The sequence below is a fragment of the Haliotis asinina genome, chromosome 15 (assembly GCF_037392515.1).
Source record: "Haliotis asinina isolate JCU_RB_2024 chromosome 15, JCU_Hal_asi_v2, whole genome shotgun sequence".
In the NCBI taxonomy this organism is placed as follows: domain Eukaryota; kingdom Metazoa; phylum Mollusca; class Gastropoda; order Lepetellida; family Haliotidae; genus Haliotis; species Haliotis asinina.
In genome coordinates, this window is record NC_090294.1 from 11,169,920 (window position 1) to 11,182,329 (window position 12,410).

Below are 12,410 nucleotides of genomic sequence, written 5' to 3' on the forward strand. Positions count from 1 at the left end.
TGTGCCCTACTATCTTATCTATTTCATAAGAGGTGGGGAGACCTTATTTACAACCATTAATCTGAGGGCACTAAGGGCAAGGGGAGATATTTCATTTCTGTTTTTGCTTTGTAATGGCAGGTACCATTTGACATCAATGACCTCTCATGTGTTCAGGGCGTGTCTTGGGGGCCATGAGGTTGTCCAGTGGTCAGTGACGCTCATGACGCCCAAAACAGGGTTCAATTTCCCTAGAAGTGTAAAGTCCATCTCTTGTGTCTCCCGTCGTGATATTGATGGAATATTGCTAAGAAAGAGGTGAAACCAATATCTCTCACTCTGAACGCGTCTGTCCAGTACAAGCTGGCAGGGATGGCAAGTGATAGAAGTGGTACAAGTTTTGTAGTCTTACACAATCTGTTAAATCTAAACACGAAATTCCCATACCACTGAAATAATTTCTACACAATTACTGCATTAGCGTCTTTGGATTTCTTAGCAAATGCTGGAACATAATAGGTTTCAGAAAATGTTGGATGTTTCTAAAACACAAGATATGCTTGATCCATTAATTAAGTAATCAATTCATTCGTTCGTTCGTTCAATTAATGACCGTGGTGATAACAATGCTGGAACTTAAAAGACCTGCAGTCACGCCTTCACCACAGGTTTGGAAACAAAGATTCAGAAATGAGGACATACCACGTGGTTTCTGTTGGGTTCAAGTTCTAGGACGTCATACAAAATGCTCTACAGATTAGCAAATTGACTGACTTACGGTGTTTATATCAAGTTTGCCTACTGAGATACCGAGACACTGTTAAACATGGACACCCAGCCAAAGTACACACAATACCGACTCCGTGTACGATATATGAAAATCTTTTGGGTCGACCTCCCGTTTACGAAACCCTATCAGTGTGACAAGACAGCTTGTTAGCTAGCTAGCTAGCTAAATAAATAAACGTTTAATGGGTGTTCGGGCAACTGGGCCCATTCACACCTTGCCCATCATAAAGGTGTGCCACGTTTCTGAACTGTACCAAAGTACTAAAGCTGCTACACGCTTTAAAATAATGAAGAATGCCATTCTGGACACCACTGCGAGCACAACAGTCCACTCAATGAGCTATCAATATTGAGAGTTGTACGAGTGAGTGAGTTTGACCACATCGAAGTCCTGTGGAAGACCACTTTTTGACAGTTCGGTGTCGTCTGCATATTTCTCAAATTAACAGTCATGGGAGGAGATGACGGCTGAGAGTGGTTGAACATATAAAGTAAATAAACATCTAAAACATCTCTACTTAATTCATTAAATGGTCGAGTATATTAGGCAATCTGTTGAGACATCAACACTGCGGCATCACAGTAGGTCTTCCTAACACAATAATACTAAACACTGAATTATCACAGACAACTGTAAACAAAACAGTTGGATGAATTTCATATAGAGTCATCACAACCAATTTGAAACAGGTAAGAAAGAGGGTCAGGAGTGTTACTGCAGTTGGGGGAGGTTACATCATATTTGAGTGAGTGAGTGCGTTTAGTTTTACGCCACACTCAGCAATATTCCAGCTATATGGCGGCGGTCTGTAAATAATCGAGTCTGGACCAGACAATCCAGTGATCAACAACATGAGCATCGATCTGCGCAAATGGGAACCGATGACATGTGTCAACCGAGTCAGCGAGTCTGACCACCCGATCCCGTTAGTCGCCTCTTACGACAAGCTGAGTCGCCTTTTATGGCAAGCATGGGTTGCTGAAGGCCTGTTCTACCCCGGGACCTTCACGGGTCACATCATATTTGAGCTTATTTGTTGATTTGTTATTAGCCTCAAGCGACAATGGTTATTATCATTACAAATGGGTCAATCTTTTGCCGTTTTTGTTTCTTTATATATACTAGTTTTCTGTTCTTTTCACCTTTAGTTTGGGCATTTAATCATTCCTTATGGGACCGTGTATCCAGAGAGTAAGATGAATTGGTGTGGATAAGTTCCTATGCTACCAGGAACTATCAAAACGTTTTGAGCCTAAAATCCTTCTGACATATGCATGACCAAAATAGCTATGATACTGAACAATGGTGTATGTCATTCGCCTAAACGTAATACTGACATGCACATGTCCCCCGTTTCCGGTACTCTGTCACCTAATCGCATGCGCCACTATTGAAACGGTAGAAATGTGGAGTGAGGACAGAGCAGTCATATAGGTTTTCGGTCCTTGAGGGTCACCTGCAGAAATACATTGAAGAGCGACTGACAAGCACCCCATATCTGTAATCTTAAATAACGCGCACAATGTATTAGGTGTTTGTCCATGCACAATAAATTTCATGCAGGCCTGCCTCTACCCCATTTGCCTGTCAAGTGTTTTCATGGTTCCTAAATAGTGTATTTTGATGTGTAAAAGTGTACTATCGCATAGGAACCGTTGGACTTTTTGGACTTGCATGTACAATGTGAATGACCCCTCCCCTAACATTAATGTACAAAGTAAGTGACCCCCTTGCTTGTCATGTACAAATCCAATGAACCCCCTACAGAATATGTGTACAAACTGAATTTGGAATAACTTTCCCCATGCATTTCAGTATCAGCAGACGTCTGGACACGGGTGTCCATAAACTTCAACAACAGACACTGGGATGGAGATAAACAGTATTTGTGCACACTACATTCTGTGAGAAGGAACGGCATGGTGTCCATGCACTCCTGTAAATCAGACACTCCAAGAAAGTGCCAGAGTAAAATGACAGCAATTTCTCTATGGTCAACTTTTTAAGCATTTCAACATCTGTAACTGAATCCACTTTGTCAAAAACAAAAACAAACAAACAGAAGGGTCAAACTTATGTTTATTTGACCTTTGGTACAGGAAATATCAATTCTCAATCAACATAAAATAATGAACAATATAACTTTATTACATTAACGTTCTCTGTGATTGTTGGAGTAATTCTCTATGGGATAATGCCATTCATTGGACACAACTGGGTGCTGCACTATGGCATATTGCAAAACTGAGGGTCATCATGGGGGTCCTACAATCAGTAAATATCTGTCTACACATACAGAGAATACAATTCTACTGTCATAAACAGATGTAAACATAATATCACAGATCCCAACAAAAGTTATATTTCTACTGCAATGCCCACACCAGTACTTACCCTTGCAAATACGTCAAAATCAAACCAGTCATTCAACTTGAATAATTTCATTCATGTGTCCTTACCAGCCAATTTTGTAGAGCTGTGAGGCTAATTTCCATTTTGACATCCTCATATCTGATGAAACAAAGAATACAGACTACAGCATTCAGTTGACCCTCCTAGTGTCACAGATGTTTAGCACTCTGGTTACGGGTTGCATGATCCAGGCAGTGAGTAAACAAGTTGCCCCAATGGTATGGCACCAACTACCAACTTAACCCAACACTACTGGTAACACTGTACATGAATCAAAGGTCGCACTCCTGGCACACAGTTACAGCCATTCATTCCAGCAGCAGTTATCTCCCTGCCTTCTGCATAGCCTGAAATGGGAGATTGAAAGAAGTGTTGTATGTTGAAATAATTGACATTTGTCAGTCTTAAATTAAATGAAAAGAACCTTAAAACAAAAAAAAGTAAAGTATAAGGTTTCATGAAGGAAGCAAATAGGAAACCTTCATATCATACGTTCCTGTTCCACAAATCGATCATAGTGCCAAGGTAATCATAAAATACATAATTCAACACAGGATAATGACAACCTGTATGGTAAGTTTACTTTGTGGATTTGGTCCCAGAACAGCTGTGACAGTGATGAGACCAGAGGTCAGGGATCTTTGAGAAAGACTCAGTGTTACATACCTTGGCCATGGTGACACCTAGTTGAGCTGGGGACATGGTCACATCAACACCTGCTGCTCTCAGGGACTCAATCTTCTCCTCGGCACCCCCTTTTCCACCAGCAATGATGGCGCCGGCATGCCCCATACGACGCCCTGGGGGAGCAGTCAAACCTGCGATGAACGAAACCACTGGTTTGGCATTTGGACCCTGGAAACAATCGACACGATATGAATGACAGACCTTGACTGAAGAACTAAAGGTATATACATGTTGTATCTGAAACAAAATGAAGAAAACATCACAATTACATTCTTGACATTCAACATTTTTCTTATGTTCATTCTTTCAAAGAAAAACATTCCTGACAAGACAAATTTGAATAGTGGGGCCATGTTCTTAAAAGATATTAAATGGAAAGGACCTAAAAGATTCAGGAAGTGTCTTGACAGTGTTGATTATGTCCCGATACAGATAACTTACTCACCCTGTTGTTTTCTTTCAGAAACTCAGCAGCTTTCTCTTCAGCTCCACCACCAATTTCCCCAATCAGGACAATACCTATAACAATTACAGTGAGACACTTAGTGTGGGTGGCTACGATTTGCTAGTTTCCTGTAGCATCACAACAGCGACACCATACATGGACTTCAAACATCTTGCTCATTTTGAGCCTTTGCTAACCACACTTCAACTACCTGTTCACCCTACTGTCCAAAATAGAGTGAAAACAAACCAATCTGTCAGCTTATCTTCCAGTTTACAGTGCAGCAGGGAGAGTATGGTTTATGAAATACAATTTGACCATTGTTTGAAAAGATGATATGGGGTAATTTTTATTTCTTCCTCAGATGTGCTCATTGTTAATTACATGCAGTATACCATATATGGTGAACCCCCGAATATCCGGACACATTTATTGTCTGGATAACTGGACATCCGGATATCTGGACTTCCGTAAACAAGACTGCATCCTTGTTGAAACTGCAGCGACCAAACTTTTGTTCGTTAACATCACTTCCCAAATAGCATGGTTTGTTTGATTTGCCAATTACAATAATATTCACTCGGTGCCAAATAGGCCTACCTATCACCTACCTATGAGTCAACTTTATATTGATTTAGTGGGTTCTTATGTAAAATTTACTGTCTGGAAACGGAAACCAAATATCTGTTACAGACAGTCACTTTTACAGCATAAGAGATTGTTTTTTTAGGAGAATTGACGAAAAGGCAAGGTTTCATGATATTAAGGGTCTGGGTATCCAGGGTCTCACTGTATGACCATAGTCAAGTTGAATAGTCAGAACCAGAGAAGCAGTCTGTGAAAGGGGTCAGCTTATTTACAGGTTACACTTCAATCGAACTGAAACCTATCCACTGAAAGGTGTTTTATTGAATCAGGTCATTTTGTGTTTATCATGCTCATCATTCATGTGGATTACAAAGCAGCATTTTTACTGACTGATTCATCCATAGGTTTACTGGCATTAGAGAGTCACTTGGCTCAAAATAACAGCCTAAAAAAATTGTATGAGGAGCCATAGCCGCTATATCTTGTTAATTTGTAATACTGTAGAATTTTGTATTAACTTGGATTTTCGGAAAAAGGTGAAGTCCATACAAGAATCATGATTCTTGAGCAAAACATTTGTACCTTCTGTGTGAGGGTCTTGTAAGAAACACTCAAGGGTGTCCACGAAGTTTGTGCCATTGAAAGGATCTCCACCAATTCCGACACACAAGGACTGCCCCAGTCCAGTCTCAGTAGTTTGGTGTACTGCTTCATACGTCAAAGTGCCAGATCGAGATACAATTCCTGAAACAAGTGATTTTGTACATAAAGTAAGTAAATACTGACACTGACTTGGAGGTCATTAGGACTTTAAGGCTTCATCTTGCATTGAGGAATCCACAAATAATGATCAGTCAGTTATGTAACCACAACAGCCGTCATATCTCAGGTCTCAGGACATTTTACTTTGATATAACTGTAAGTTAAGCTCTTACTTTACACTGTAAAGCATCTCACCTATTCTCCCTTTCAAATGTATGTGTCCCGGCATAATTCCAATCTTAATTTCTCCAGGCTGCAAACAGGACATACATTCATGTAATACTTGAACTTAATATGGCAGTGAGGTGTTGCCTGTCACTTACATAGAATTTCAGAGGCCACTTAATGAGATATCAGAGTGTGCTAGATGAGGTATGTCAACTTCAAATAGTAAGACTGAAAACAAGAGTTTGACACAGATGAAGTAAGTCGGTTTAGTCTTATGCCACATTCAGCAATATTCCAGCTATATGATGGTAGTTAGAATCAGACAATCTTGTTACCAACAGCACTAGCATCTGTCAACACAATTTGGATACAATGACATGTGTCAACCAATCAGTAAGCCTGATGACCCAATCCTGATGAGAGTATCTTACAACAAGATGTGTTACTGAAGATCAGTTCTAACCTGGAACCACTTTCTTTTGGACATGACAGTTTTACCTTGATGATGCCTGGACAGTTTGGTCCGATGAGCCTGGTCTTGTTCTGTCTGACCAGCTTGTGTTTGACTCGGACCATGTCCTGTTGGGGGATGCCCTCAGTGATACACACGCAGAGTGGGATCTCGGCATCAATGGCTTCAACGATGGCTGATGCAGCATAAGGTGGTGGTACGAAAACCACTGTAGCATCTGCACCAGTTTTTTCCCGAGCCTGGTAGACCAGATATGTGGTGTATTAAAACTAATAGTAAATTTGCTTGAGAATATTACAAACACTGTTCACAGTATATGGCTTGGGAGTGGGTGATGATCATTTTAATGGAGAAACATGTACAATATAAATGGACCCCAATCCATCCTAACCAAATCCATGCACAAAAGTACAACCCCCCCCCCTAGTCAGATACAAAATCAACGACACCCCTCACCCTCCATAATTCTCAAGCATGATTATTAAATATGACAAAATTGTTGACCCCACCAAGTCTTACTACATGTGTACTAAATACACCTCTATTGCTCCCTCCAGTACATGTACACAAAGTTGAGAAACAAATCTGTGACTCCCTTAAACTCCAACACCCCATCCCCCACCCCATTATGACAGGTCTTTAACTTTACACTTCTTATATTCACAATTTTACAAAACACCAATATGTCAAACAGGTAGCATAACAATCAATGCATTCCTTATATAAAATATCATTGATGTACAATATCCATGAAAACAAAGAATGATGACGCTCCCTAACCATACTGACATGGGCACGTTCTTAATGTCTTTACAAGGCCTTCACAGAAGAAACTAGTTCATGGAACCAATCACCAGTTCTTGAATTTCAAAATCAATAATACACACAAACATGGAAACATGGCGTTGAGCACTGACTAACCTCCCTGACGCTGGCAAAGACTGGAAGTCCTAGATGCGTCTGTCCAGCCTTGGCTGGAGACACTCCACCAACCATCTGTGAGCCATACTCAATAGCCTGTTGGCTGTGGAAAGTGCCCTAGAACAGTCGAAATTTCTGTAAAGTTATATACAAACACATGTCATGCAACACTGCAAACATTTTTCATCTGAACATAATACAAGGTATGGTGCGAGCAAGATGAAAACATCATACTAGTGTTTATCTTATACTTCTTAGTTATTATTAGCCTTGACTAATGTTTTCATTAAAATGTAGATTCAGATACTGAAAACTAACCTCCACAATACAACCAAGCTGCAGAGTGAGTGAGTGAGTGAGTAAGTTTTTATGCCGCTTTCAGCAATATTCCAGCTATATGGCAACAGTCTGTAAACAATAAGAGACTAGACCAGACAATCCAGTGATCAACAGCATGAGCATCATTCTGCACGACTTGGAACCGATGACGTGTCAACCAAGTCGCCTTTGATGACAAGTATAGATGCCTTTTATGGCAAGCATGGGTTTCTGAAGGCCTATTCACAGGTCAGCTACAGAGTGAAGAAGAGGAGGTGTAGGGAAAGTCAAACTTCAATGGTGGTAGGGATGGTAGGGATGGGTAGAGTCAAACTCCAATGTGGTCTTTTTGCAAGGGTGCAAGTGGGGCTGGAATATTCAATGAGCATCATATCCTTTTGTTTGTTTAACATAGCACTTGTGAAAATTCTGCTTGCATGATAGCAGTCTAGCAATATAGCATGAGCTTGTAGTGAGTGAATATAGTTCTATGTAACATTTAGGAATATTCCAGCTTTCAAAGCCAGGTTGGGGACACTAAAATGATCTTCACACAGAATAACTATATAGAGACTCTAATAGACAAGAAGGAGCAAGTCTCATGTGGGTGGTGCTGTAGTCTGGTGGGTATAGCCTTTGTTTCAATATCCCACATGTATACAATGTGTAAAGCCCATCTCTAGTATCCCCAGTAATGATATTGCTGGATTATCGCCAATAAAGCCCCACTCATTCACTAGAATCATTACCCCTATAACTTATAAGCTGGATAATACTACAAATTAGCATTAGGAAATGGTTTAAATCACATAACTGATGACTGGTTCATTACAAAGGAGCAATCATTGAAAAAAAATTGGTTAGTGTCATGTTTCATATATTCCTGTTCAGGTTGTTAAAGCAGTTAAGTATAACATGGTTCTGTGATGTTGTTTTTGTTTTTGTTTTTTTTGGTAATATTTAGAAACCTTGAATCAAAATTCACTTGCAAACAAATGTAAACTTATTCAATTTGCTACTTTAAGTGTGGACTGTTATATCATAAACAAACTTCCTGGAATGAAGATTTTATGGATATCAACTTCTTTATGAGAGAACACAACGTTTCGGAGTTAATGCTTACTCCTTCATCAGGTGATTGAGAAAGGGATACAGAGGTGTATTTATATGTACAGGTAAAACAATAACAAAGTACCTGTACATATAAATACACCTCTGTATCCCTTTCTCAATCACCTGATGAAGGAGTAAGCATTAACTCCGAAACGTTGTGTTCTCTCATAAAGAAGTTGATATCCATAAAATCTTCATTCTTATGTATTTACACTTCTAAATGACATTCAAAGACTTGAAACTTCCTGGAGTCCTCAGGAAATATCGTCATGACTTTTCACTAAGTGAAGAGAGTTTTCTAAATATTAAACATGTTTTCAGATCCTGACAACTTCTAAGAAATGTTCCACCATCAAGTGACAAAATCATTGTGTTCGATAATGAGAAAATGTGATTGACTGCTTTGCAGTTTGCTCACTGCGACCAATCTTCGATTATTTCAATTAATTGGAATGCCACTATTACAAATACAACAAAACAGACTCATGATAAAAAGTTACCTGTTTGCCTGTGAAGCCCTGGCAGATAAGCTTTGTGTGGGAACCTATCAAGAGGTTTTTCCGTGTTTCTGTATACATGTGACGAACATGGCCAGGTCGTCTGAGGCCTGCAACACATACACTTCAAGATAACAATGGTTTAGCCGACATTCACCGAACTCATGGAGCATGAAAAGCAACTGTTGCCTGAACTGGAGGTTTTTTGTATTGTGAGACTATTCAGGTAGATTATGTCAATGATATCCTCATCATAACCCTATTCATGTTGTTCATTGTTATGTAAACATGGAAAAGGAGGTGAAAAGGGTGATTCTGTGTTTGGCTGTATTTTTATCCACTAAGCATTCCAAAAAAGTCAGACGTTCACAAAACTTTGTCTAGATATTATGGACATGAAGTAGGTCAACAACAAAACCTTGTGACCAAATGAGCAAGGTTTACAACTGCATGCCATTATCATAATTATAGTATTGATAATAAAAGAAAAAAAAACAACTGGATAAAAGAACTACCTTGTACTATCTCAGAGCATACTTTTCACAAGCAACTAATGATAAAAAAATATGAAAGAATATTAAAATAACCACATTTCATTAATAATGATTATCATTGGGTGTAGTTTTTAAATAATATTTATCATTTCACACTGTGGCTTTCAAACATATACCATAAACATAATATTGATAAATAAATATAAGAGAAAATCTAAAAACACCACCCTTTATTACCTCATCCACTACTTGCCATTCTGCCATTTCACTGGATTCCATTTTAAAACAATTATGTTCATTCTTTTTCTATAGTATAGATTAGGGGACATCTAGAGATGCTAAATATAGCACTGTCAACCCATGTTTTGCCCAGGTCATTGTGTGTCATGTTCAAGTACAAAGTCCAAAGTGCATTGTTCACAGTAAATAAACATTAGAGTGTATCAAAATATAGGTGCTTCCCATAAATTTTAACTGATAACCAAAATCTGTCCTGAGAAATTGTGCAGTTAATAAATGGAGGGTAATCATTAAAATCTAACTAAACTCTTAATGTAACACACTGAAGTACATATCATCATATACAGTCCAACTAAATGTGAGTTACATTTTTACAAAGAAAGTAACCATTATAAAAATCTGATTAAGTTCACCAGGGAAAGAAATGCAGTCATTATGGCAAATAGAAACATTACATTATATAGTGGTGATAAACACTATGGTGCATCAATAACACACCACTTATTCCACAAATGGTAACCGTGATAAGTAGTGTTCCCCCTAGGCACATTTAGGAGGGCGCAGCGCCCTGCCCTTTGATTTTTGCGCCCTGCCCTTTTTATTTTGCGCCCTGCCCTTTTCTCCTCAATCGCAGTCGTTTGCTACGACGAGTGTGTATTTTCCGGATTTTACCAAGGGCGGAGTTCTCTCCCTTTCTTGAGGAGTCGCGATATTGTTTTTATAATGATTAAGAAATTGGCATATAAACCATGGCAACGTCAAAGGAGTTTAATTCGCCTTATGAATCACAATGCCTACCAAGGAAAGAATCAAGAGGAAAAGAGAAGAAGCGGTGAAGACTGAAGCAAGGAAGTGTCGCCGACTGTTAGATTTCTTCGCTCCGAACCGGTATGTGCCTCTAAGTTCGTAATTTTTAAGCTGTTGATTGCCGATTCTTTTTCACGTGCCATTCATACAATACCTTTATTTGCTACAGACAATGATCTGTGGATTACATGGAATGTATTTTTGTGCGTTTGGGGACAGATATTCATATGACTGTGCCGTTTAGGTGAAAATCTGTAACTCGAAAATGTCCGCCATTAAGGCATGAAATGCATTTTCAAAGCAACTACTTTGGCTAGTTACTAAGCCAACCAATTTTGTTGTGTATCATTAACTCTCATTGTAATCATGAAGATTCACATACTGTGACTTAGCAATTTGTCCTTTGCCCAGGAAGAGCAATATTTTAGCTTCTTTACCTCCATATACAGGGATTGGGAAAGGCATTCTGCACATTAGAATACAAAATGGCACATTAAAATTTTGAAGTTTACTATAAGGGCAGTGGCCCACTCTAAATGGAGAAAATGGCTAATAATCATGAAAATGGTCCATTGTCAAAGTTCTCTTATCCAATCCCTGATATACCAATACTAAAATAAAATGGAAATGATGTCACATGACAAGTTTGGGTGAGTACATTCAAAATATTTCGGCACGAACTGTTGTACTATCATGTCCAACCTGGAGGTTATCAGCCAAAGAAATGTTGTTAGATGATATGTTTTCTTATGTTTGGACAGCATGAGTTTGCTCTTGCTAGAACGAGATAAGCTGCACCACAGACATTGAAAAATAGTGGGATAAAGGTCTCTGTTTGAGATAGAGTTGTCTGTAATCAGCTAGTTTTACACACTGAACATGTCATAATCAAGAAAAAAAGGAATGTTCCTAAGGATATATGAAAATCAAAAGCGTGTATCACAAGGAACTGCAAATGCTGGATTTGTATGGAGTACATATTTATTGCACATGTCATTTTAATAGGATGGTGAAATTGTTTGCGCAATAAATGGGCAAAAATGCCATTAGTAATATCGTTTCCATGGTCACAATATTTTGTTTTGAGTATCAAGTACCTGTGAAAATAGTCTTAGTGCCATTATCAGAGGACAGTCATTTTCTTCTAATATTTCCATCCTTCCCCATACATAGATAAAGGAAGATACTTTAGATGGAACGTGAGAGTCTCTACGATTTGTCTTGTGGAATGGAGGTCGAAATTCATACATAGGATGGTAAATAAAAAACAAAGATCAAACGTTTTGAGAAGTTATTCATGCATAAAAGCTCATTAGACTGTGAAACTACGCAACAGGCTAAGATAGCAAGGGGGACAGTGGCAACGTGGGGTTTTGTCCGGCCAGCCGGTAATGAATCATTGAATTGAAATAACGCCAATGTTTGACTTTCCAATGATAAACAACTGCATGATTTAATTTGAGTCTGTTGTTAATTATGTCCACTAATTGACTGACTACCGGCACATTTTCGTACAGAACCATAAACGGATTCAGGAAATATTTGCATTGTTCACAGTTACAGTACCGGACAACCTTGTCAGAACCTTGCATGCTGACGCCATCTTGAAAACTCCGGTCAAGGTCAACTAAATTATTCACAGCCAATCCAGAGAGATGTAACAAACGGCCTTAACTACTCGTATCCAATAGTTTGGTAGATAACGATATTTTTAGCA

At 38.9% G+C, this 12,410-nt stretch overlaps 1 protein-coding gene across 1 annotated transcript; it reads right to left on the bottom strand.

Moving 5' to 3' along the window:
- Positions 1–2,836: 2,836 nt before the first annotated feature.
- LOC137266434 (succinate--CoA ligase [ADP/GDP-forming] subunit alpha, mitochondrial-like) lies at positions 2,837–12,333 on the bottom strand. Its single transcript, XM_067801931.1, has 9 exons — positions 12,260–12,333; positions 9,156–9,262; positions 7,225–7,341; positions 6,330–6,542; positions 5,859–5,916; positions 5,484–5,645; positions 4,314–4,387; positions 3,848–4,036; positions 2,837–3,528 (listed from the first exon to the last, which is right to left on the bottom strand). Exons 1-9 carry the CDS (start codon positions 12,294–12,296, stop codon positions 3,505–3,507), a joined length of 981 nt encoding a protein of 326 aa, XP_067658032.1. The 5' UTR covers positions 12,297–12,333; the 3' UTR covers positions 2,837–3,504.
- Positions 12,334–12,410: the final 77 nt, after the last annotated feature.

What these genes read in the sequence shown, in the direction of transcription:
- LOC137266434 (XM_067801931.1), bottom strand. Translation starts at nt 12,296, where the DNA reads ATGGCGTCAGCATGCAAGGTTCTGACAAGGTTGTCCG. An exon ending in GGTTCTGACAAGGTTGTCCG is followed by an intron (nt 9,263 to 12,259) that starts GTACTGTAACTG and finishes TATGTGTTGCAG; the next exon opens with GCCTCAGACGACCTGGCCAT. An exon ending in TTCTGAAAGAAAACAACAGG is followed by an intron (nt 4,037 to 4,313) that starts GTGAGTAAGTTA and finishes GATTGTTTCCAG; the next exon opens with GGTCCAAATGCCAAACCAGT.